Consider the following 27,427-nt stretch of genomic DNA (forward strand, 5'->3'; position numbering starts at 1 on the left):
TCCATACAAGTCTATGGAGAATAGCGCAGTGCGTTAACGGATTGCGCTATTCTCCATAGTGACGGAATGTGCTGAACGCAAGTGTGAAACTAGCCTAATACAGCTGGAGCAAGATATCACCTATCTACAGAGATAGCTACCAGTTGGGGGGGTCTGACCATGGAGACCTTCATCGATCAGCAAAACAAGCAAACTTGTATTATGTTTGAATAGGGTGGTGGACGTGCATGTGTGCTCCTAGGCAATATAAAGTATTTGGGACTGTCAGAGGTAGATAAGCACGTCAATGGGCAATATCCGATAGTGCTGTAAAGACTAGACGTAGCAGCAGTACACATGTCACTGCCAATTTAGGCTATGTGCACACGCTGCGTTTTTTTGACGCTGCGTTTTTGTGCATTTTTGGCCGCTAAAAACGCACCCGCGGCAAAAATAAACCGCGTCAAAAACGCATGTGGTTTTTACCGCATTTTGGTGCGTGTTTTGTTGCGTTTTTCCAATGCATTGCATGGGGGGAAAATGCAGAAAAACGTAGGAAAGAATTGACATGTCCATTTTCCTTATTTAAGCTCAAAAACGCAGCTTAAAAAAAAAAGTTGTGTGCGGACAGCAAAAATGAAAACTCAGACTTTGCTGGGGAAGCAAAGTCATGCAGTTTTGAGGCCAAAAACGCACCCGAAAAAAACACGCAAAAACACAGCGAAAAACGCACTGTGTGAACTTACCCTTATTCCAACAAGTCCCCCATTCCGATAAACAGAGGAGACACACATCCATCATAAACACATTGAGGCTGAGTTGACATCTCCTGTAATGAATTGTTAGGGTCTGTGCGCACTGGGAAATTTGCTTTTCATGAGAAAAATCCACACCCTCTGGCAGAATTCCGCACTCGTAGCAAAGAGCGCACCAAAAACAAAACCAAATCCGAATGCGGTTTTGCCGCGGTTTGTTGCGTTTTTGGTGTGGATATGCCGCGGTTTTTCCGTGGGTTGGTCCCTGCGGTTTTTTACCATTATATATGGCAAAAACTCAGGCAACTGCGGAAGAAAAGTGACATGTTACTTCTTTTTTGCTGCAGAAAAGCTGCAGAAACTCTGCAGCAAAACCTGTAGGAAAAAAAACACAATGTGTGCACAGTATTTTGGATTTCCCATAGCTTTTGCTGGGGGAAGGACTGCAGAAAGGTTATGAACAAAAAACGCACCTTTTCTGCAGCAAAAACCACGGCAAATCTGCGGCAAAAACCGCAGTGTGCACACAGGGCCTTAGAACGGATCCAGCAGCAATCCTTTGGCAAAAAAAATGTGCAGACACAACTTTTTTGTCCATTTTTAAATAACAGATTTCAGCTGGATCCGTTGTTTCAACTTTGGAGTCTCCTGAAAAGGCATCCGATAACTGCTTGCTATTTATCTTCCATTTGAAAGTGATCCAGTAAGCAACTGAATCCTTTCCAAATGAAAAAAAAATTAGATAATTGGTAGATCAGTTTTCCGTAGACTTCAATGTTAAAAAAAAAACGGATCCAGCTGAAATAAGTTACTTAAAAGCGGACAAAAAAGTCTGCACGTCTTCTTTGCCAACGGATTACTGCTGGATCTGTTAGAATGGATGATTACTGGACGTGTGAACTCAGCCAGAGTCTTAACCCACCAATGTAGTAATTATCATCATCATCCCATGAATAAGGTGGTGATGAGGGAAAAGGAGCAAGGGTTTGGTTTTTTTCCCTTTGATCTGAGGTTTGATTAATTTAGCGATCTGATGTGGAGGATTAAACCGCTATTCCCATTTCCAAGATCTAATCCAACATTTAGGAGACATAATAATATTAGCAAATACGTCCAATTAGAAATGTGGTATAGTTCGCTTGATATAGCCATGTCTTTCATCTCAAGTGCAGGGTATTGCAGCTTGCATATCTATAGTCAGGACCACGAGCAACTAATTAACTGACATTGTTTTAGTGGACGCAACGATGGATACCTAAGCTGCAATGTCCTGCACATGAGGCAAGAGACATTGCTGATCAGGAGAACTATACTACATTTCTAATTGGAGGCATTTGCTAATATTATTATAGTTCTCATGATATAGCCATGTCTCTTTCCTCATGTGCAGGGCATTGTATCTTGGGTATCTATCATTAGGTCCATTAAAAAGGTGGCAGTTAGTTAGCTGATTGTGGTCGTAACCATGAATGTGTAAGGCTGCTTTCACACATCCGGTTTTTCCTGTGCGGCACAATCCGGCGCATTGCAGAAAAACCGCAACCATTTTTTTTTTTTGCCGCCGGTTGCGTTTTTTTTTGCATAGACTTACATTAGTGCCGTATTGTGCCGCATGGGCTTGCGTTCGGTCCGGTTTTTGCCGCATGCGGCAGATTTAGCCGATGCGGCGGCCGGATGGAACGTTGCCTGGCACGTTTTTTTGTCTGGCAAAAAAAACGCATCGCGCCGCATCCGGTCGATGCGGCGTGATTTGCAATGCATGCCTATGGCCGCCGCATTCACTTTTTCCACTGCGCATGCTCAGTAGCCTGCCGCAAGCGGCAAAAACCGGACGGGCCGCATGTCAAAAACTTATGCAAAGGATGCGGTATTGTCGCCGCATCCGTTGCATAGGTTTAAGAGCCGGATCGGCCGGCTCTGCTAAGACCAGAGGTGTGAAAGTAGCCTAAGCTGCAATGTCCTGCACATGAGGTAAGAGACATGGCTATATCAGGAGAACTATACTACATTTCTAATTGGAGATATTAGCTAATATTATTATTACACCTACTACATAATGGTATATGATCTTTGAGATGGAAATACCCTTTAAATCATTTAAGGCATTAGTCTTAAATAATTTGTAGGGGTTCCCTCAATATGATAATATTCATCCAGGAGGTCACAGATATTAAAATGGCCAATAGACCCTGAAGTCAATTCTGAAAAGGTGAATGATATACAGTCCAGTACATGCCATTGTTAAGGCTTTATTTTTGCCTTTGTGTCTTCACATACTATGGCTGCCTGTCGCCAGAATATGCTGACACTATGCAAAAACATGTCAAAGGCATCAAAGTGCGAGGGATAAGAGCTGAAAATCACACCACTCTCTGTAACCGAAGCCGAGGCAGCAGGATTCACAGCACTCCTGGGTGATCTGTGATACCGGAGCGCAGCGGACGGTAACCTTCACTTCTCCTTAATGCTGCACATTACGGCCGGGAATCGCTGCCCTTACAGTAGTTACAGCGCCCCGCTACCATGGTAGAGCAAATTACACAAGGCAGGTCATTTTGGGGATGAATGGATAGTTTTGCTCATACTTTATGACCAGATAATTAGTGGTACAAGTGCTTTATAAATGAAGTATCTCCTTACAAAAGAACGTACAGTCTTATAGGAAATATGCACAATAGAACCATATTTTTTCTACTGTAATAGCATAGAATTTATAATAGGCTCCTGCCCGATGAGAGACGCCTTTCTTATAGCCACCATCACTTAGGAATTGGGATATAAGAGAGGTTTGGGGGCCGTTACCTCTCCATTCAATTTCTGTACATGAAGGGAAGGCCGCTGCCGATAATAATACAAATTATAATTTACCAGTTTCCATCTTGGGTTTATGTTCAGGGACAAGGATTCAAACAAGATAAAAACAGAACTGCATAAATACACATTAACGCCGGTTGGAAAAAAAAAAAAAACACAAGCAATCATGGAAATGTTTCGGTATGGCTCAAACAAAAATGTATTGCTTCATATTTCTCCTGAAAGCAAATAATGGGGATGAATGTGAAAAAGGATGAAAGAGCGGAGGAACTACAAATGTGACGGCTCGGCAGAGGAGCAGAATACTGATATTGTAGAACCCAAAAAAAATAAAAATAAAGAGGTGGCCTCAACATAAAAACTTTCAAATGCTTAACAGGAACATATGCGAACTATAGGGGTGCTAGGCGAATTAGGGATCACTGCAGGGGAGGTGGGGGGGACATTCAGGAGGACAGCTGGCATGAAATAATCTGTTGGTGCGGTGTAATACTTCACTTTCCCCACAATACAGTGATTATTCCTTAATCATTACCCCTACCGGAAGAGCTAATTGCAGAGTGGAACCCCCTACAATCAGCTAAAGTTCCTAACTAATGATAAGGGGTCTTCCTAAGAAGAGAATCTACTTTAACATTTCCTATTGTACAGAATATTTTTATTCTCCAAGAAATAATCTGAATTTTATCTTAGTTATTACAATTCTGCATTGTGTCGTTCCTCTGTTATGCCTCCAAAAAATTATAAAGAAATCCAAGCAATTGTCCACCAATAAAAAACAACTTTTCAAAAATTTAGCCATAACAGTGCTAAAATGAGGGGACAAAAATCCCCCCCTCAAATATATACACTACTATAATATATATAAAAATGATGATTAATATATATATATATATATATATATATATATATATATATATATATATATATATATATATATATATGTATCTATATATATAATTGCCTTATTCTGTCTGTCTTGCTCCAAAATTCTGTCCTTACCGCGACAAGCTTCTCATTGGCCGCTCGCCTCGGCTCTGCCCCCTGCACGGATTGGCCGCTCGCCCAGGCTCCGCCCCCCCCACGAATTGGCCTCCCGCCCCGGCCCCCAGCACGCATTGGCAACTCGGCCATGCCCCGCCCCCCTCACACATTGCACGCCCGCCCTGGCCCCGCCCCCCGCACGTATTCCCCGAACCAACACGGAGACCCGACTCCCAGGTGAGTGCTGTACCCCCTGGAGCCCACACCAGCGTACGCCGCCGACCGAGCCGACACATACCCTCGCATTGCTGGGGTTGCCGGCGTACGCTGATGTGGGCTCCCGTGCATGCGGGGGGCGGGGTACGCTGGTAACCATGGTATACATCGGGTAATATTGTGTAGCATGGTTACCAGCGTACACCGGCTACCGATACACATGTGCAGAAGAGAGAAAGCAGAAGAAAGAAGACCCCCAATCATACTCACCAGAAGCTGACCGGGAGCAGGTGAGCGCATCAAGGTCCTGCAGCGGCGGAACACACACACACACACACACACACACAAACACACATATAAGAACAGTCACACACACACATCAGATCGCATCCACACACTCACAACATCCAGTGATATCGCTTGCTTCTCGGCGTCGATACTGTGCGTGCAGTGACCTTCCAGGACCTGCCGGAGGATCACATAGCCGGAAGCATGTGGTATCTCCGGATGTTGTGAGTTTGTGAGCGCGTATGTGCGATATCGTCAATGTGTGTGTGCGTGTATGCGATCGGGTGTGTGCGTGTATGCGATCGGGTGTGTGCGTGTATGCGATCGGATGTGTGCGTGTATGCGATCGGATGTGTGCGTGTATGCGATCGGATGTGTGCGTGTATGCGATCGGATGTGTGCGTGTATGCGATCGGATGTGTGCGTGTATGCGATCGGATGTGTGCGTGTATGCGATCGGATGTGTGCGTGTATGCGATCGGATGTGTGCGTGTATGCGATCGGATGTGTGCGTGTATGCGATCGGATGTGTACGTGTATGCGATCGGATGTGTGCGTGTATGCGATCGGATGTGTGCGTGTATGCGATCGGATGTGTGCGTGTCGGCAGAAGGCAGAGGAGCAAGGCGTGCAGCACAGCTGCTGGGACCGCCCACCGGAGGGCACAGGCAGAAGTGGGGTGTGAGTGTATGCGATCAGATGTGTGCGTGTATACTGTCTGATGTGTGACTGTGGAACATGCTGGGGGGTGCACAGCATGGAGGATGGAGCACGATGGGGAATGCGCAGCATGGGGGATGGAGCACGATGGGGAGTGCGCAGCATGGGGGATGGAGCACGATGGGGAGTGCGCAGCATGGGGGATGGAGCACGATGGGGGGTGCGCAGCATGGGGGATGGAGCACGATGGGGGGTGCGCAGCATGGGGGATGGAGCACGATGGGGAGTGCGCAGCATGGGGGATGGAGCACGATGGGGAGTGCGCAGCATGGGGGATGGAGCACGATAGGGAGTGCGCAGCATGGGGGATGGAGCACGATGGGGAGTGCGCAGCATGGGGGATGGAGCACGATGGGGAGTGCGCAGCATGGGGGATGGAGCACGATGGGGAGTGCGCAGCATGGGGGATGGAGCACGATGGGGGGTGCGCAGCATTGGGGATGGAGCACAATGGGGGGTGCGCAGCATTGGGGATGGAGCGCGATGGGGAGTGCGCAGCATGGGGGATGGAGCACGATGGGGGGTGCGCAGCATAGGGGATGGAGCACGATGGGGAGTGCGCAGCATGGGGGATGGTGCGCAGCATGGGGGATGGAGCACGATGGGGAGTGCGCAGCATGGGGGGATGGAGTGCGATGGGGGTGCGCAGCATGGGGGATGGAGTGCGATGGGGGTGCGCAGCATGGGGGATGGAGCGCGATGGGGGTGCGCAGCATGGGGGATGGAGCGCGATGGGGAGTGCGCAGCATGGGGGATGGAGCACGATGGGGAGTGCGCAGCATGGGGGATGGAGCACGATGGGGAGTGCGCAGCATGGGGGATGGAGCACGATGGGGAGTGCGCAGCATGGGGGATGGAGCACAATGGGGAGTGCGCAGCATGGGGGATGGAGAACGATGGGGAGTGCGCAGCATGGGGGATAGAGCACGATGGGGAGTGCGCAGCATGGGGGATGGAGCACGATGGGGAGTGCGCAGCATGGGGGATGGAGCACGATGGGGAGTGCACAGCATGGGGGATGGAGCACGATGGGGAGTGCGCAGCATGGGGGATGGAGCACGATGGGGAGTGCGCAGCATGGGGGATGGAGCACGATGGGGAGTGCGCAACATGGGGGATGGAGCACGATGGGGGGTGCACAGCATGGGGGATTGAGCACGACGGGGGGTGTGCAGCATGGGGATGGAGCACGATGGGGGGTGCGCAGCATGGGGGATGGAGCACGATGGGGGTGCACACCTCCCCCCAAAACACACACACACACCGCCACATGCGCACCGCACAACACACCACACACACACTGGGAACTACAAACACCGCCCTACACAGACACCCACACACACAGACAACGCCGCACACACACAACACCCAACACACAAACACCGCAGCATACACAAATATACGCACATACCGCACAACACACACACATTGCACAAAACATACCTCCCCCAAAACACACACACGCACTCCACACCCACACAAACCGCGCAACACACACACCCCCACACCCACAGAACGCTGCAGACACACAGCACTCCACACAAACAACACCGCTCTCACACACCCCCACACCCAGACAACACCCAGAACATTTACAGCGCCCTACACAAACACTGGCAACTACACACAACAACATCGATATATATAACAAAAAACATACATTAACTACACAATAAATTCTAGAATACCCGATGCGGTAGAATCTGGCCACCTTCAATTGTGTGTGTATGTATATATATGTATATATATATATATATATATATATATATATATATATATATATATATATATATATATATATATATATATATATATATATACATACATACACACACAGTGCTAGCCAAAAGTATTGGCACCTCTGTAATTCTGTCAGATAATACTCAGTTTCTTCCTGAAAATGATGGCAATCACAAATTCTTTGGTATTATTAACTTCATTTATTTTGCTTGCAATGAAAAAACACAAGAGAATGAAACAAAAATCAAATCATTGATCATTTCACACAAAACTCCAAAATTGGGCCAGACAAAAGTATTGGCACCCTTAGCCTAATACTTGGTTGCACAACCTTTAGCCAAAATAACTGCGAACAAACCGCTTCCGGTAACCAATGAGTTTCTTACAATACTCTGCTGGAATTTTAGATCATTCTTCTTTGGCAAACTGCTCCAGGTCCCTGAGATTTGAAGGCTGCCTTCTCCAAACTGCCATTTTGAGATCTCTCCACAGGTGTTCTATGGGATTCAGGTCTGGACTCATTGCTGGCCACTTTAGTAGTCTCCAGTGCTTTCTCTCAAACCATTTTCTAGTGCTTTTTGAAGTGTGTTTTGGGTCATTGTCCTGCTGGAAGACCCATGACCTCTGAGGAAGACCCAGCTTTCTCACACTGGGCCCTACATTATGCTGCAAGATTTGTTGGTAGTCTTCAGACTTCATAATGCCATGCACACAGTAAAGCAGTCCAGTGCCAGAGGCAGCAAAGCAACCCCAAAACATCAGGTAACCTCCGCCATGTTTGACTGTAGGGACCGTGTTTTTTTCTTTGAACGCCTCTTTTTTTTTTCCTGTAAACTCTATATTGATGGCTTTTCCCAAAAAGCTCTACTTTTGTCTCATCTGACCACCAGAGAACATTCTTCCAAAACGTTTTAGGCTTTCTCAGGTAAGTTTTGGCAAACTCCAGTATGGCATTTTTATGTCTCAGGGTAAGAAGTGGGGTCTTCTTGGGTATCCTACCATACAGTCCCTTTTCATTCAGACGGCGACGGATAGTATGGGTTGACACTGTTGTACCCTCGGACTGCAGGGAAGCTTGAACTTGTTTGGATGTTAGTCGAGGTTCTTTAGCCACCATTCGCACAATTTTGCGTTGAAATCTCTCGTCAATTTTTCTTTTCCTTCTACATCTAGGGAGGTTAGCCACAGTGCCATAGGCTTTAAACTTCTTGATGACACTGTGCACCGTAGACACAGGAACTTTCAGGTCTTTGGAGATGGACTTGTAGCCTTAAGATTGCTCATGCTTCCTCACAATTTGGATTCTCAAGTCCTCAGACAGTTCTTTGGTCTTCTTCCTTTTCTCCATGCTCAATGTGGTACACACAAGGACGCAGGACAGAGGTTGAGTCAACTTCAATCCATGTCAACTGGCTGCAAGTGTGATTTAGTTATTGGCAACACCTGTTAGGTGCCACAGGTAAGTTACAGGTGCTGTTAATTACACAAATTAGAGAAGCATCACATGATTTTTCAAACAGTGCCAATACTTTTGTCCACCCCCTTTTTATGTTTGTTGTGGAATTATATCCAATTTGGCTTTATGACAATTTTTATTTTTTTTCCATTGAAGACAAATTAAATGAAGATAATACCAAAGAATTTGTGATTGCAATCATTTTCAAGAATAAATTGAGTATTATCTGACAGAATTGCAGGGGTGCCAATACTTTTGGCCAGCACTGTATATTATATAAAATCTCTATATCTATATACACCACACTGTTGCCAGTGTCCCCGGGCAGTTCTTCCTCCGGCTTAAACTTCTAGAGGGGGCAAAAGTGGGCCAGTGTAGCCAATCAGTGGTCATGTTTCTTTTGAGTAAAACTATAGTCAGGAGACGTTCTTCTGGCTCAAACAGAACGTGGCCTCTGATTGGCTGCAGCGGTCACCACCACCATAAGATCGGCACGGGTAAACTGCACTGTATGGAGAAGCAGCAGAGGTCCAGTAGAGAAGTATGCTTACTTTTATTTTCTGATTATAACACCCCCATGGAATCACTCTTGAAATTTTCTTCAGTAGTGGGCAACCACTGGGAGATACAATTACCCATAATCATATCAAAGGGATGTCCATACACAGTTTTTGGACACTGTGAAAACGGTGCAGGGGCACATCCCCAACTAGAAACAGCCAGCTGTCAATTTAATCATAAATGTCAAGGAGGATTAACAAAGGAAGGCACGGTAATGGGAGAGATTTACAAAGCTTAATACACCAGAATATAAATTTTCACTAGTGATGAGCACTACCATGCTTAATTGATCGGTACTCATAATAAGTACTGATGATGAGAGGGCACTACTATGCTTGAGCGAGCGGTACTCTTCATGAGTACTGATGAGTGGCCACTACCATGCTCGGGTGCTCAATACTCGTAAGGAGTACTGATGAGAAGGCACTACCATGCCCGAATGCTCGTAACGAATAGTGATGAGCGGGTACTACCATGCCCGAATGCTCGTAACGAATAGTGATGAGCGGGCACTACCATGCCCGAATGCTCGTAACGAATAGTGATGAGCGGGCACTACCATGCCCGAATGCTCGTAACGAATAGTGATGAGCGGGCACTACCATGCCCGAATGCTCGTAACGAATAGTGATGAGCGGGCACTACCATTCTAGAGTGCTCTGTACTCGTAATCAGTAGAGATGAGCAAACCCGATTTTAAGTTTTCGGGTTAAACATAGTCTTTGCAAAAAAAAACCTAAAAAACTGAATTTGGGTGATTTAAGTGTGCAAACCACTGATGCGAGCATCGCTGTGCTCGGGTACGCTCGGTGCTCAGCCCAGTGTGAGACGCTTGCAGTGTTTCAACAGCTCGCACTGGGGGAAAACAACAGCATGATCAGAACTGCCAATCAGTGATTTCCATTGGGGTTTGGGTCAAGTCCGAAACCTAGGAGGGTCTGTTCGGCTGTACCCGCTCATCTCTAGTAATAAGCAGTCGGACGCTCGGGTGGGCGTGACTAGAGTACCTGAGTATAATAGAAGTCAACTGGGGCCTAGAGCAGTTTTCCATGAAATTTTCCGAAGAATTCTTGAGTCCCCCATTGATTACAATTATACTCTGTACTTGAGTCGCACCCATCCGAGCATCCAACTGCTCATTACGAGATCCGAACAACCGAGCATGGTAGTGCCCGCTCATCACTAATTTTCACCAATTAATTTACCATGTGCCAAAACTATTAAGGATTTGAGTCACATTTTGCGCCTGACTAATTACAAAAAAAGTTAAAAAGAGAGGAGTCTAAAGGAAAGAGGCACGGTTTAAAGCTAACCTGTCATGTCCCAAACGTTATTAACTTGCAGATATTGGAGACGATTCAACAAAGCTTCTATTCCAAAAAAGCGATATCAAAGCCTTTAAGTGTCACAAAAATGTTTGAATCAGCTGTGACAAAATGAGCGAAGCTGGGAAGGAAATAGGTAAAGGAGCGGTATGACCATGCCCAGGGGTCAAATTCATCAAATGTGCTGGCATTTTGTACACCAGAAATGCTACTCCAGTCCCAGACTGGAGTAGCATTTCTAGCACAGACATGGAAGCAGAAGCCACTCAAAAGAGGCACTGAATTCATTGAGTTGCAGGCACTTCTTAATAAAATTGGCACCTTCTATTCCAACAAGACTGGTGTAGCGCGAGCATGTGCTACACCAGTCTTGATCAGTTGGCCCCATAGCCTTAATCTGCAGGTTAATATTAACTTTATTCCACGCGGGCTGTCAGCTTTCATTTCATAGAGGTGTGCCGGCGCGCCTACAGTCATTGCTCAGTGCCCAGTAATCGGCGGCCATAAGCACGCTCCGGCACTTTGACAGCTCGCTCTGCACAGATGCGACCAAATTCAGAGAAGAATTTATATTCTTAAAGAGAACCTGTCAGCACGATTTTGTAAAGTAAAGACATGGCTGTAATGGCTGTGAAATAAAACTGCTGCAAGCGCCTCCCACGACAATGACAGCGGTGGTGCAAAACGTCAAACACGAGGAAGGTCACTGAAAAGTCAGGGACTTTATCATTGAGACGCCGGAGGGGGCAGGTGGAGGGGATAGTCTGCAGCAAAAAATGCCTTGTGCGCACACAGCCTTACAGTGCCATTAGGGCCAGGTCTTGATGAATCTTGCTGCCAGGTTCTCGTATAACCGGATGAGGCTGGAGCACTCACTTTGCAAATCCATTTCAAAATCTTGATATTACAAGTTGAGACTCTAAAGTGCTTCTTTTATTATTCGTAAGGAAAATGTTGACAATGGATTATACAGTTAATCATGTGGATTTTCAAAGAAGGTACAACAGTCTCATCAGGGCTAAGATCTATTTTATAAAAAAAAAATTGGGACAGGGAAGTGATAAATTTCATAGACAAAATAGAAAAACAGTTTATTTCAGGTTAACCATGACTATACTGGCAAATTACAATGTTATTCTGACAGCAGAGGACAGTGGCCTGCATCACCCAGTATGATTCCACATTGTGATGCAATAGAATGACCAGTGGAGCAATCACTGACTATGTCCTCATAACTAAAATGGTTTGGGAAGATTTTCTGCACCACAGGGTGGTCATGGTTTTCATAATTTAACATTAAAGAGGTTGTCCACTAATTGAACATTGATGGCCTATCCGATCATCAATGTCTGATTAGCAGGTGTCCGACACCCAGCACCCCCGCCAACCAGCTATTGCCGCTGCCGGCAGCAGGTGACCGGAAACGCTCAGTTCCGGAGCTGCTCCGTCTTCTGATGGTAACGTCTAAATATCCCAGTGTACAGAGGGACCTCTGGTGGCGTCATGCCCAAGTGACCAGAAGCGGGCATGGCCTCCGCCAACATAGCTGATATTAGGAAGTAGCATTATTTTTCTAAATCCACGTGGGCATAGAGTTGATTATAACAAAAGCGGGGGTCTGAGGGTAAGATTCCCAGATGGGGGTTATGCAGGGGGGGGGGGTGCGAAGCATGATTATAGTGGACAAGAAGAAACCTCACCACGCCCACCAACAAAGCTGGCCATGCCCAAGGTCCTTCTAGCCACTGGGATTTAACCTCAACCATCATCTTTTGGTGGTGGCCATGGCACTGCACATCCGACTCCTATTGATCTGAATATGAGGCAGTACTCTGCCACTATCAGCAGCCGAGAAGACTTCGGAACTGAACATTTCGGCCACCTGCCGCCACCAACAAGGAAACCTGATCGGCGGGGGTGTTGGGTGTTGGACCCCAGCCGATCAGACATTGATGACCTATCCTAAGAATAGGCCATCAATGTAAAAGCAGTGGAAACCCCTTTAAAGACGGACTGGAGCACTAGCCCCAGGACGATGGGCAGAGGTCACGATGACAAGGATTGGAGGGGAGGATTGGATCCTTAGGAAGGGGAGGAGTGAGGGTGCTGTAGGGCTCTTAAGGTTCACCAGGGGGTGGAGTTGGCACATTCCCGCTCTCTGGGGACAGTGAAGGTTTTCAAGGTGCTCTCGTGGCATGTTCTGGTGGGTCCTTGAAGTTGGTTTTAAAGTGGTCTGGTGAATCAATCCAGGTATGAATCCCCTAATTGGCAAGGAATGCTTGGTTACCTGGTGATTTTTTGGGGGATCCCGGTGGAATATGCCAGGCCCCATGTGAGTTTGGGATGGTAAACACAGCAGCTTGTGTTTTTGGTGCTCCCGAGTCAGTGTGGGTAACAGCTGGGAGCAATTTGGTTTATGAATGGTAAACACAACACCTCATGTTTTGGTGCTCCCGAGCCGGTAGGGGTAACGGCTGGTAGCATTTTTTGGTTTATGGTATGGTTATGAGTATCACCAGGTTTTTGGAACTTCAAGGCCCTTACCAAGTTTGTGTTTTTATGTCATGTATTGTTAAATAAAATGGCTGCAGTGGCCAAATTATCCAAGCTAAGAGTCTGAGTTTTTATTAAACAGTGTGGGGGTACAACTTTCCCCTTTTGAGTGAGGGGTGGTTTTCTGGCAATTCTGAATTCGACAATTAAATGGTTAAGTTCATTATAGACATTTGGGGCTGATCTCATGTGATAGGACAATCATTATGGTTTGTAGACCCATACACCACACCAGAAGAAGCTGTCCTGTGTGTGTAAATGAGGAACAACACTATTGACGGCCATTACAGTTAGGTCCAGAAATATTTGGACAGTGACACAATTTTCGCGAGTTGGGCTCTGCATGCCACCACATTGGATTTGAAATGAAACCTCTACAACAGAATTCAAGTGCAGATTGTAACGTTTAATTTGAAGGTTTGAACAAAAATATCTGATAGAAATTGTAGGAATTGTACACATTTCTTTACAAACACTCCACATTTTAGGAGGTCAAAAGTAATTAGACAAATAAACCAAACCCAAACAAAATATTTTTATTTTCAATATTTTGTTGCGAATCCTTTGGAGGCAATCACTGCCTTAAGTCTGGAACCCATGGACATCACCAAACACTGGGTTTCCTCCTTCTTAATGCTTTGCCAGGCCTTTACAGCCGCAGCCTTCAGGTCTTGCTTGTTTGTGGGTCTTTCCGTCTTAAGTCTGGATTTGAGCAAGTGAAATGCATGCTCAATTGGGTTAAGATCTGGTGATTGACTTGGCCATTGCAGAATGTTCCACTTTTTTGCACTCATGAACTCCTGGGTAGCTTTGGCTGTATGATTGGGGTCATTGTCCATCTGTACTATGAAGCGCCGTCCGATCAACTTTGCGGCATTTGGCTGAATCTGGGCTGAAAGTATATCCCGGTACACTTCAGAATTCATCCGGCTACTCTTGTCTGCTGTTATGTCATCAATAAACACAAGTGACCCAGTGCCATTGAAAGCCATGCATGCCCATGCCATCACGTTGCCTCCACCATGTTTTACAGAGGATGTGGTATGCCTTGGATCATGTGCCGTTCCCTTTCTTCTCCAAACTTTTTTCTTCCCATCATTCTGGTACAGGTTGATCTTGGTCTCATCTGTCCATAGAATACTTTTCCAGAACTGAGCTGGCTTCATGAGGTGTTTTTCAGCAAATTTAACTCTGGCCTGTCTATTTTTGGAATTGATGAATGGTTTGCATCTAGATGTGAACCCTTTGTATTTACTTTCATGGAGTCTTCTCTTTACTGTTGACTTAGAGACAGATACACCTACTTCACTGAGAGTGTTCTGGACTTCAGTTGATGTTGTGAATGGGTTCTTCTTCACCAAAGAAAGTATGCGGCGATCATCCACCACTGTTGTCATCCGTGGACGCCCAGGCCTTTTTGAGTTCCCAAGCTCACCAGTCAATTCCTTTTTTCTCAGAATGTACCCGACTGTTGATTTTGCTACTCCAAGCATGTCTGCTATCTCTCTGATGGATTTTTTCTTTTTTTTCAGCCTCAGGATGTTCTGCTTCACCTCAATTGAGAGTTCCTTAGACCGCATGTTGTCTGGTCACAGCAACAGCTTCCAAATGCAAAACCACACACCTGTAATCAACCCCAGACCTTTTAACTACTTCATTGATTACAGGTTAACGAGGGAGACACCTTCAGAGTTAATTGCAGCCCTTAGAGTCTCTTGTCCAATTACTTTTGGTCCCTTGAAAAAAAGGAGGCTATGCATTACAGAGCTATGATTCCTAAATCCTTTCTCCGATTTGGATGTGAAAACTCTCATATTGCAGCTGGGAGTGTGCACTTTCAGCCCATATTATATATATAATTGTATTTCTGAACATGTTTTTGTAAACAGCTAAAATAACTAAACTTGTGTCACTGTCCAAATATTTCTGGACCTAACTGTATAGGATTGGTGTCCTGCATTTTCACTAGATTTCTCCTCTGCAGGCTCTCTCAATCTGAATTTATTAAAATCTTTGCCCTGAAAAGGGGTGGACGCCAAACAATGGCTTCCCATAATGGAATAATGGTCATATACTGGTTTCCAATCGTGATGCAAACCACTGGATTAGCTCAAGGATCCAGGGGGGGTGACAGCAAAAAGTTATGCCTCAGTTTGTTATTTTTAAGCCACCAATGCCCAAAGAAACGTTTATAATATGGCGGAATAATCCTGTTAAATATGCTGAACTCATGATCATATGATCCTATTAGAAAATGCAAATGCCATAGAAAGAGGTCCGACGCTCTGGTAAAACGGAAATAGATAAGTCATTTAATTGGCAAGCTGAAAACGCTATGGACGCAGTAGAGGGAATTTGTGGCCGATCGGTGTAGAATAATGGTTAAAACAGAACAGAAACAGAACTTTATCATTGTGTTTACTAAACTATGAGCCCAAGTCCAATGAGACCCCAGAAGCCATACACAAGCCACAGAAACGTCTGCATCCATTTTCCAGTGTGTGAATACCCCACAATGTGTTCCTACAAATGGTTTCAAACTCTTGGGCTACACGGGGCAATCTATATGTAGGTGTGAACAACATGTTTGAAGGGTTTTTATTCCACTTTCTGAAAATGGGACTGAACCAAAAAAAAATCATCATGAAATAAAGAAAGTGGAGTAACAACCCCTCTGAGCATGGACCAGGCCACTAGTTCCACGTTGGTGATAGTCATCTCTTCTGGGACTGGAAATTATGTCATCGTGTCCATCAGTCACCGCACTCTGCAGCCAATCAGTGGCCTCAGCGGTCATGTGATGGATTGGAAGGGAAATCACCACTTTTGATTTAGCAGAGATCATAGGAGCAGAGCAACTGCAGTAAAAAAGGGTTCAGATGGGTAATTTTTATTTATTTTTTTAAATAAAGATCTTTTCTCTCTGCCCAGTTTTCAAAAAGTGGTGAAAAACCTAAAGGGAATCTGTCACAAGGTTTTTGCTACCCCATAAGGGAGCAGCATAATATAGGTGCAGAGACCCTGATTCCAGTGATGTGTCACTTACTGAATTGCTTGTTGTCATTTTTATAAAATCAATGTGTTCTCTGCGGAAGATCTAAGGCTGGTTTCACATTTGCGTCGTTTTGACGGAAACGGAATCCAGCACAGATGCAGTACAGTTCATTTATTTACAGTGGAAGCGCGACACCATGTGGACACATGCGGTTGTGTATGAAGCACACAACCACATGGTGTCGCACTTCCACTGTAAATGAATGTAACTGTACTGCATCTGTGCTGGATTCCGTTTCCGTCAAAACGACGCAAATGTGAAACTGGCCTAATCCAGCAGTTCTCTGAATGGTGAGCTCTATAATTCTGCCCACACCACTGATTAGCAACTTCCTTACAGAAAGCGGACTATCCATGTTGAGTATGGGGTTATACAAAGCTCATGAATATGGAGAACTACCTGCTAGCAGGTCTTTTAGTCCTCGAAGGATAATCTCTTACTGATTAAACAGTGATTTTATAAAAACTACACTTAGGCTATGTGCGCACGCTGCATTTTTCCGCTGCGTATTTGCGCATTTTTGGTCTATCTACTGCATGACTTTGCTTCCCCGGTAAAGTCTATGAGATTTCATTTTTGCTGTCCGCACAGTGCAGTTTTGTTTTAGGTGCGTTTCTATGGTGACCACAAAGATGCAACATGTCAACTCTTTCTGCGTTTTTGCCAATGTTTTTCAACCATGCAATGCATTGGAAAAAATGCAGCAACAAAAACGCGGCAAAAAACGCGGTAAAACGTGCAAAACCGTCTGCGGGTTTTTTATGTGTCTTTTACCGATGCGTTTTTGAGCAGCCAAAAACGCACAAAAACGCTGCATCTTTGTGGTCACAAAAAAAGGCAACGTGCGCACATAGCCTACGTAGCCCAATAAGTGACACATCGCTGGAATCAGGGTCTCGGTCTCTACATTATGCTGCTGTTTGATTGAGTAGCAAAAACCTGGTGACAGATTTCCTTTAAACAAAATTTTTCTGAAAACATTATCCAGGGAACAGGAGCTTGATGACCTATAAGAAAAAAACTACCACAGAAAAAATTCACCTTATAAAGCAGAAAGTGGCCAAGAAGGCGTTTGAAGGATATCTGCAAGGAATTTGGATTTTCTTCAGCTCTTAGGCTATGTGCGCACTAGGCCGTTTTACCCGCGGATTTACTCGCGGATTTGCTGCGGAAATTTCTTGAGAAATGTCTGCAATCTTTGTGCAGACATTTCCCAGCAAATCATATGAGAAAAAAAAATAGATGTGCGTACGCTGCGGATTTTTCTCAAGAAATTTCCTTAAGAAGATTTTCTTGAGAAAATGAGCATGTCAATTCTTTTCCGCAGGTACCTGCGGATTTCTGCAGTACAGCCTGCAAAATCCGCAGGAAACAACCTGCGGGAAAATCGCGGCAAATTCGCGGCTAATCTGCGGCAAATCCGCATGCGGATTTGGTGCGGATTTTTTCCGGAGGTCCGGAAATCTTCCACTCCCAGAAGTTTCTCAAGAAATTTTCTTGAGAAACTTCACATTTCAAGTGCGCACAAAGCCTTAGGCTCTGTGCGCACTGGGAAATGGAATTTTCTTGAGAAAATTCCGCATCCTCTCAAAGATTACCGCACTCGCGGTAAAAAACCGCGGGAAACCGCACCCGAAAACCGCATGCGGTTTGCCGCGGTTTGCCGCGGTTTTACCGCGGTATTGTTCGCGGTATTGCCGCGGTTTTGCCGCGTGCGGGTTGGGATGTGCTTTATTGCATTCACTGCAATAAAGCACATTGAAAAAAAAAAAAAAAAAAAAAAAAAAAAGTCATTTAATTCTGAGTAGATAGATAGACAGAAGAATAGATAGAGGGATAGATAAACTGACAGATAGAGGGATAGATAGATAGAGAGATAGATAGAGGGATAGATGACAGATCGCTGCATTTCCCACGGTCGGCAGTGAATTCACATTACCGGCCGTGGGAAATGACCGGTAATTACCTCTCCTGTCTGCTGCATTCAGCCTGTGTCTGTGACACATCGCGGCTGGATGTCAGCAGTGCAGGACGCCGGAGTCGGAGCTGTGTGGATTACGCCGGAGCTTTGGTGCGGGAGGGGTTAATAAACTGGTGAACGAGGCTTGTTGGTTTTATTTAAAATAAAGGATTTTTCGGTGTCTGTGTTTTCTTCACTTTACTTACGGGTTGATCATGTCAGCTGTCACATAGACGCTGCCATGATCAAGCCTGGGGTTAATGGCGGTGGTTCCCCATCATCATTAACCCTTGTATTACCTTGCCACCACTGCTACACGGTGGCAAGAAGAGCCGAGGACACGCCGGCAGTGCCGCATATTGCATGCGACAGTGCCGGGGCAGCTGCGGCTGATATTCTCGGCTGCGGGAGGGGGAGTGAGGCGGGGGACATTACCCCTGCCCCTCTCCCTCCCCAGCCTGAGAATACCGGCCGCCGCTGTGTGCTTACCTCGGCTGGACGGTGAATATGCAGCGGAGCCCACGTTCTTTTTTTTCTATATTTCCGTTTTCTTTCTATGTGTGTTCTATGTGTCTGTGTCTATGTGTTCTATGTCTGTGATGTGTTCTATGTCTGTGATGTGTGTGTTTACTCTCTGCACGACTTCCTGTTCCTGTAATGACATCACTTCCCTGCAAAACCGCAAGCAAGTGATGTACATTACCGGAGGTAAACCGCGAAATACCGCAGGGAATAACGCAGCAAAACGCAGTGAACCGCACAGAATTTGCTGCCTGCGTTATTCCCTGCGGGATTTCATGATTAACATTGAGTCAATGGAGTGAAATCCCGCAGCGATGTGCGGAAAAGAAGTGACATGCACTTGTTTTTGCTGCGGGATTTCCGCAGCAAAACACGCAGCTGTCAAATTCCGCCCAGTGCGCACAGGATTTTTTTTCTCCATAGGATTTGCTGGTGATTCACTGCAGAGATGTTATGAACATTTTCTGCAGCGAAACATGCAGCAAATCCGCGGCAAAATCCGCGAAAAATCCGGTAAGTGCGCACATAGCCTTAGGATGTTCTCCTTAGTGCCATCTTTGTTGCTGTATGGATGGTGCCATAACTGGGTTGTCTGATACCCAAGGATGCACATATAGTGACCTGGACAGCACATTAGGAAAAGTACCCTTCATAGCCGCCATAAAATGATCATACTGCAGTCATTAGGGGTAAAGAAGTGAGAATGTGTTGTATACGGAGCACTACTTTGTATATACTGGATATTGCTATTGGCAGCTTTAGTGTATTTTCAGTAGAGGGGTTTTTTTGCTTTGTTTTTAAGCAGTGGAGCCTAAGTGGTTATGAAGGATATAGAAGGCCGTACACTTGCCTATCCATTTTCAGTTACATGCTAAAATTGCCCCAAATTGCTCCATTAGGTGTCAGGTGCAATGTGCAGGCGTCCACTCCTTACCTCTGAGATTTTATTAAACTGGTTATTACACTGACTGCACTTCTCCGCCGTCTCCAGGGCACTTTTGTAGTTATCCACAAAGGATTTATACACTCCCAGCTGACTGACCTAAAAACAAAGAAAAAAAAAAAAAAAAGGAAAGTGAAGGTCAGGAGAAAGTTATCACACACTGATCACAGGATGTATACTCACCCCCCCCCCCCCCCATAGGAGAAGCCTTAAGCTGGGTTTACACACTGCAACATCTCAAACGACATCGCTGTAACGTCACCGGTTTTGTGACGCAATAGCGATGTCGTTTGCGATGTTGCAGTGTGTGAAACCTATCAGCGACCCGGCCCCTGCTGTGAAGTTGTAATCGTTACAAATCGTTCAGGACCATTCCTAGGTCCTTTGTTTCCCGCTGTGCAGCAAGCATCGCTGGAAAGTTTCAGTGTGTGAAGACTTTGCAGAGACTTTGTTAGCAACTTCCCTTTCAAAAGGCTGCTTATCAACGTCCCCAACAACCAGCTAGGTCGCTCTGCAGGTCCGGATCGCTGTTGCGTTGTTGGCCAGGTTTGCCTGTTTGACAGCTCACCAGCGACTTAGCAGAGACTTAAGGAGGTCGCTGTTACGTCACAAAACCGGTGACGTTACAGCGATGTTGCAGTGTGTAAACCCAGCTTTACATTTAGCTTCCGGACTAGAATCGGCCAGGGTTTCCATGACAACAGGTTAGGGCAATAATGTGAAAATGGCTCACACAAGGCCAAACAACCATTTCAATGTCCTAAGAAATCCATAATCTGCTGCATTATAGTCACAGGCTGTTCTATAACCGACGTGCGCTAAAATGATTAACCACCTACAGTTACATAACAGCAGCTCATAAAGAAAAGGAAAACTTTATTTATAACCTGTAGCATTGGGAAAGGACACCAAAGACAACAAAAGGGAATGGAGGGACAACAGATAATGAGAGATCCACCTGTGATTATTGGTCACCTAGCTGGACCTCGTTATCTCCATAGGAGAGTTTTTTGGTAGAAAGTTTGTCTCCAAAAAAATAAAAGGTCTGGGTTTTTTCCTTGGTTGTTGGGAAGATTGGTTTAGGGTAATGATGGCCAGTGATTGGGTCATAGTTTGACCAATAACGAGGACATTGAAAGGGGATCTTCGATCAAGTAGCAACGGGCAGCGATTGGGTCATTGTTTGCCCTATGAGGTTGCTGATGTAGAGGTGACCTTTTTGTCTGTCTTGGTAACAGTGGGGCATTGGGTGAGGTAAATCCCCTGTCACCCATTGCTACTGTATATGAATAAGGGTATGTGCACACGTTGCTTTTTTTTTCCGCGCGGAAAAAAACGCACCCTCTGGCAGAGGGGAGAATTGTAAACAATGCTTTTTGAGAAAAACGCATCGAAAACGCATGCGTTTTTCATGCGTTTTTTAAGACTTGTCAGTGTTAATAAAGTTGGTTGAACACAGACCTTTGGAAAAAAAAACCTGTGATGTCATTTCCTTCTCCACATTCTGTTTGGATAAATGGGAGGGCTTGGAATGGAAGGAGCACCATTTGAATTTTGGAAAAGTTGAAATAAACTTCGCGCACCAAGCCCCTTAGGTACCTATACGTCAGAAAACCCCCACAAGTGACCCCATTTTGGAATCTGCACCCCTCAAGGATTTTATTCAGGAGTATATTAAGCATTTTGAATCCACAGCTACTTCACCCAAAATGTTGCTGTAGCAACAATATTCTCACATTTAGGCCCGTTTCACACGTCAGTGAAAAACACTGACGTTTTTCACTGGCGTGTAAAACACGCACATGTCCCTCCGTGTGCCGTGAATCACGGCACACATGGGTTGTCTAAGTGCAATCCGGGCTCCGTTCTCCGTGGCCCGTGATTGCACTTAGAGATTAGCTCACCTGCACCCGCTCCCGCTCTCCATGGTGCTGATCGCTCCCGCGGTGCAGCATCCGGCCGGCGCTGACCCCCGCAGCAGCTGCTTCCGGGTCGGCTGTGTCGTGCATCATGAATATGCGCGACAATAATGAGCCGGCTCAGAAGCAGCAAGCTGCACGGGCTGCAGAGGACATCGCTGGACGCCGGGTGAGTTAAAATGATTTTTATTTTAAAAGCACGTTTTTTTCTGGCACGTGTTTCACGGATCACACCACTGCGTGGTCCGTGGAACATCAGTGATGCCAGAAAAAAATGGACATGTCTCCGTGCGGCAATCACGCACACGCGGGTACGCCGCATGGAGACACGTGCAGTGAAAAATCACTGATGTGTGAGCAGACCCATTCATTATAATGGGTCTGCGTATGTCAGTGATCCTGGTACGTTTAAAAAAAAGCACAAACATCCCAGAATCACTGACGTGTGAAAGGGGCCTAAGGCTATGTGGCCATGATCCAGCGACACGGCGTCTAGTACACAGTGTCAGCCTTCCTGCAGCTGCCCATGCCCACGATTTGGGTTCAGGCTGCTGTGGAGCTCTATGCTACCTGCAGAGAACACTCTCGTCTCCGCAGCATAAATTGACATGCTGAGGCTCGGGAAGCCACGCTACCGGTCAGTTTATGCTGCGGAGAAAAGAAGCACAGTGGGCATGGGATCTCCAAAAATCCTTCCACTGTGCTTCTACTGCACAACGCAGCGTTATGGACGCAGGGAAAACACTCAGCGCCCATAATGCTGCAAACCCTGATTGTGGACACACAGCCTAAAAAGCGTCAATGGATGAAGGGATGTCAAATATATAGAACGTCCCACCCCCGCCTGCATATTCTAAGCTGGCACCTTTAGTACCTTTTCATGTGGCACTAAAGGGTGCCTAGCTTAGTATTTATCCAATAAAAAAAAAAAATGAAAAAAATGGCGTGGGGTCCCCCGTATTTTTGATAGCCAGTCAGGGTAAAGCAGACAGCTGTAGCCTGCAAACCACAGCTGGAAGCTTCATCTTGGCTGGTGATCAATTTGGAGGGCTCCCCAGGCTTTTTTTTTAATTTATAAATAAAGAATAAAAAAAAAAAAAATAACGTGGGGTCCCCCCAAATTAGATCACCAGCCAAGGTGAAGCTGACAGCTGGGGTCTGGTATTCTCAGGGTGGGAAGAGCCATGGTTATTGGACTCTTCCCAGCCTAAAAATAGCAGGCCGCAGCCGCCCCAGAAGTGGCGCATCCATTAGATGCGCCAATCCTGGCGCTTCGCCCCAACTCATCCCGCGCCCTGGTGCGTTGGCAAACGGGGTAATAAATGGGGTTGATACCAGATGTGTAATGTCACCTGGCATCAAGTCCAGCAATTAGTGATGTCACGGCGTCCATTAGATACCCGACATAACTAATTGACAGTAAACAAAAGCAAAAAAAAGACAAAAAAATTTTTATTAGAAAAAACACTCCCCAAATCATTCCCTTGTTCTCCAATTTAATCAAAAAATTTGAAAAAAATGGGTCCGCAGAAATCCATATGGACGTCCCACGTCGCCTCTGGACCTTCTAGAATATGGGGGCACGTTCAGGGAACGTATCCCCCATTTTCTAGGAGGGCAGACCCTCCATTTGATGAGAGTGGGTGCCAAAAATCTGCACCCACTCTCCCCGGGTCACAGCTGCAGAGTGCGAGCAGCCAGCACAGCTCTCTGAACACAGTGCTGGCTGTCAGCTGCTCTGCTCATGTGACCGGCCGGCGTCTGCTGTGAAGGAGGAGGAGGAGGCCGCGGGGGATCAGCGCTGCGACCGGACACGTAAGTGGGAATACCGGGGGAATAGGGGGTGACCGGGCAGGGCCTGGGGGGCATTTTTCTTTCGCATGTGTTATTGCACATGCGACAGAAATCATAGGAGCAGGGCGGCCGGTGCGCTACTGTGCGCGCGGCCATGTTGGATTTTCGGGAGGGGGGGGGGTGTCGGGGGTCGGGGCGGGCACTTTGGTGACACCGGGGGCTTTCCTGGACTTTGCCAGGAAGTGAGGTCAACAGGAAGCCTCTTGACCTCACTTCCAGGTAAATGCCTGCGTTCTGGCGTGCCGACAAAGGCCGCGGACCGCAACAAAAAAGCAGCTCCATGCGGTGTAGCTGCGTTCTGACCCCACATCATTGATTCAATGGGGGAGAGAACGCAGCCACAACGCACAAAAGAAGTGACATGCTGCTTTTCTTTCCGCACCGATTTTTGGCATCCAAAACGCTGCGTTTAGAAACGCAGCATGTGCACTGATTTTTCAGCTTTCCCATACACTTTGCTGGGAAAGCTGAACGCATGCAATTTGCCACTGAAACGCTGTGGTTCTAAACGCAGCGTTTCCGCGGTAAAAAACGCAACGTGTGCACACAGCCTAAGGGTCCTGGATTTCTGACGCATCTTCTCCCATACAACTGTTTACATTTGGTTTAACTGGGGGTTGACTGACGTCTTTATTTTAGCGTTGGGTATTGTCAGAACAACAAACACATTTTTGGAACATGTCACTTGAAGCAAGGATCACCAAGGTACAACTTGCCTACTTTGGTCACATCATACGCAGAGAGCAATCACTGGAGGACACCATAGATGGAAAAATAGAAAGAGCAAGGCGAAGAAGACCAGCAACCCAATGGCTTGATACTATCAAGATAACGGCGGAGAATACCCTGGTGGACGTATCTAGGCTGCACAAGATCGATCTTTCTACAGAGCGTTCATCCATGAAGTTGCCATGGCTCAAGATCAAGTTGAAAGTTGTTAAAAATAAAAAAAAAAAAAGATGTCGGTTAATATAATGTAATAAGATGGCAGTGACCAATTCTCCACTGTTAATCAGTGTCCAACTGTCCATGTGTCCTTAATTGTTTTAGAGCAGAGGGCTTAGGCTGCTTTCACACATCAGGATTTTGCAGTGCGGCTAAATCCGGCTCTAAAACCTTTGCAACAGATGCGGCGAAAAAAGCGCATCCTTTACATAAGTTTTTACATGCGGCCCTTCCGGTTTTTGCCGGTTGCGGCACGCTACCGAGCATGCGCAGTGCAAAAAACCGCATGCAGTGGCCAGATCTGGTTTTTGCCGTATCGTGCCGCATCCGGCGTCCATAGGCATGCATTGGAAAAAGATGTGTTCAGGCACTAATGAAAGTCTATGCGGAAAAAACGCATCCGGCTGCAAAAAAAAAACGGTTGCGTTTTTACTGCAAAGAACCGGATTGTGCCGCACTGCTAAAACCGGATGTGTGAAAGCAGCCTTAAGGTACCGTCACACTAAGCAACTTACCAGCGATCCCAACAACGATAGGGATCGCTGGTAAGTTGCTAGGAGGTTGCTGGTGAGCTGTCACACTGCGACGCTCCAGCGATCCCACCAGCAACCTGACCTGGCAGGGATCGCTGGAGCGTGGCTACACGAGTTGCTGGTGAGCTCACCAGCAACCAGTGACAAGCCCCCAGCGCAGCGTGGAAGATGCTGCGCTTGGTAACTAAGGTAAATATCGGTAACCAACCCGATATTTACCTTGGTTACCACTGCACGGAGCTACACGTGCAGAGAGCAGGGAGCAGCGCACACTGAGCGCTGGCTCCCTGCTCTCCTAGCTACAGCACACATCGGGTTAATTACCCGATGAATGCTGCAGCTAAATGTGCACAGAGCAGGGAGCAGCGCACACTGCTTAGCGCTGGCTCCCTGCTCTCCTACTTACAGCACACATCAGGTTAATTAACCCGATGTGTCCTGCAGCTAGCTACATGTGCACAGAGCAGGAGCCGGCAGCACAGGCAGTGAGAGCGGGGGAGGCTGGTATCAAAGGTAAATATCGGGTAACCAAGGACAGGGCTTCTTGGTTACCCGATGTTTACATTGGTTACCAGCCTCTGCAGAAGCCGGCTCCTGCTGCCTGCACATTTAGTTGTTGCTGTCACACACAGCGATCTGTGCTTCACAGCAGGACAGCAACAACTAAATAATGGCCCAGGACATTCAGCAACAACCAACGACCTCACAGCAGGGGCCAGGTTGTTGCTGGATGTCACACACAGCAACATCGCTAGCAACGTCACAAAAGTTGTTCGTTAGCAGCGATGTTGCTAGCGATGTTGCTTAGTGTGACGGGGCCTTTAGTGTGCATCATATAATCCCATTGTTTATAATTGCAAGAATTCATCCCCAATCTACAGGACAGATGATAAATGTATGATCACTCAGGGTCCAACTGCTGAATAGGCGGTAGGACACACGTGTGATCACCGCTCTCTTCTTCAAAAGTGGGGTGTGCCATAGTGTGAATATGTGACTGCTCTATTTACAGTGGGTATGGAAAATATTCAGGCCCCTTTAAATTTTTCACTCTTTGTTTCATTGCAATCATTTGGTAAATTCAAAAAGTTCACTTTTTCCTCAATAATATACACTCTGCACCCCATCTTGACAGAAAAAAAACAAATGTAGAATTTTTTTTAAAAAAGAAAAACTGACATCACAGTCATACGTATTCAGACCCTTTGCTCAGACACTCATTTAAGTCACATGCTATCCTTTTCCTTGTGATCTTCCTTGAGATGGTTCTACTCCTTTATTGGAGTTTAATTTAACTGATAGGACTTGATTTGGAAAGGCACACACCTGTCTATATAAGACCTCACAGCTCACAGTGCATGTCACACCAAATGAAAATCATGAGGTCAAAGGAACTGCCCAAGGAGCTCTGAGACAGAATTGTGGCAAGGCACAGATCTGGCCAAGGTTACAAAAGAATTTCTACAGTACTCAAGGTTCCTAAGAGAACAGTGGGCTCCATAATCCTTAAATGGAAGAAGTTTGGGACCATCAGAACTCTTCCTAGACCTGGCCATCCAGCCAAACTGAGCAATCGTGGAAGAAGATCCTTGACTAGAGAGGTAAAGAAGAACCCCAAGATCACTGTGGCTGAGCTCCAGAGATGCAGTAGAGAAATAGAAGAAACTTGCAGAAAGTCAACTATCACTACAGTCAGGCCTTTATGGCAGAGTGGCCCAACGGAAGCCTCTCCTCAGTGGACGACATAAGAAAGCCGGCATAGAGTTTGCAAAAAAAAAACACATGAAGGACTCTCAGACTATGAGAAATAAGATTCTCTTTTCTGATGAGACAGACAGAACTTTTTGGTGATAATTGTAAGCGGTATGTGTGGAGAAAACCAGGCACTGCTCATCACCTGCCTAATACAATCCCAACAATGAAACACGGTGGTGGCAGCATCATGTTATGGGGGTGTTTTTCAGCTGCATGCACAGGACAACTGGTTGCAATTGAAGGAAAGATGAATGCGGCCAAGTACAGAGATACCCTGTGCTCTGGACCTAAGACTTGGCCGAAAGCTCACCTACCAATAAGACAATGACCCTAAGCACACACCTAAAATAACAAAAGGAGTAGCTTCAGAACAAGTCTGTGACCATTCTTGACTGGCCCAGCCAGAGCCCTGACCAAAACCCACTTGAGAATCTCTGGAGAGACGTGAAAATGGCGTCCACCAACATCACCATACAACCTGACGGAAGTGGAGAGGATCTACAAGGAGGAATGGCAGAGGATCTCCAAATCCAGGTGTGAAAAACTTGTT

At 46.2% G+C, this 27,427-nt stretch overlaps 1 protein-coding gene across 6 annotated transcripts in view; it reads right to left on the reverse strand.

Moving 5' to 3' along the window:
• Positions 1–27,427, reverse strand: part of ABR (ABR activator of RhoGEF and GTPase) — a 551,973-nt gene that overhangs the window by 164,397 nt on the left and 360,149 nt on the right. For all 6 annotated transcript variants that reach the window (XM_075335215.1, XM_075335218.1, XM_075335216.1 and 3 more), the window contains one exon: positions 19,863–19,970. In XM_075335215.1, coding sequence (XP_075191330.1) covers positions 19,863–19,970 — 108 coding nt within the window. The remainder of the gene's footprint in view (positions 1–19,862; positions 19,971–27,427) is intronic.

This window comes from Anomaloglossus baeobatrachus, chromosome 2 (assembly GCF_048569485.1).
Source record: "Anomaloglossus baeobatrachus isolate aAnoBae1 chromosome 2, aAnoBae1.hap1, whole genome shotgun sequence".
Classification (NCBI taxonomy): Eukaryota; Metazoa; Chordata; class Amphibia; order Anura; family Aromobatidae; genus Anomaloglossus; species Anomaloglossus baeobatrachus.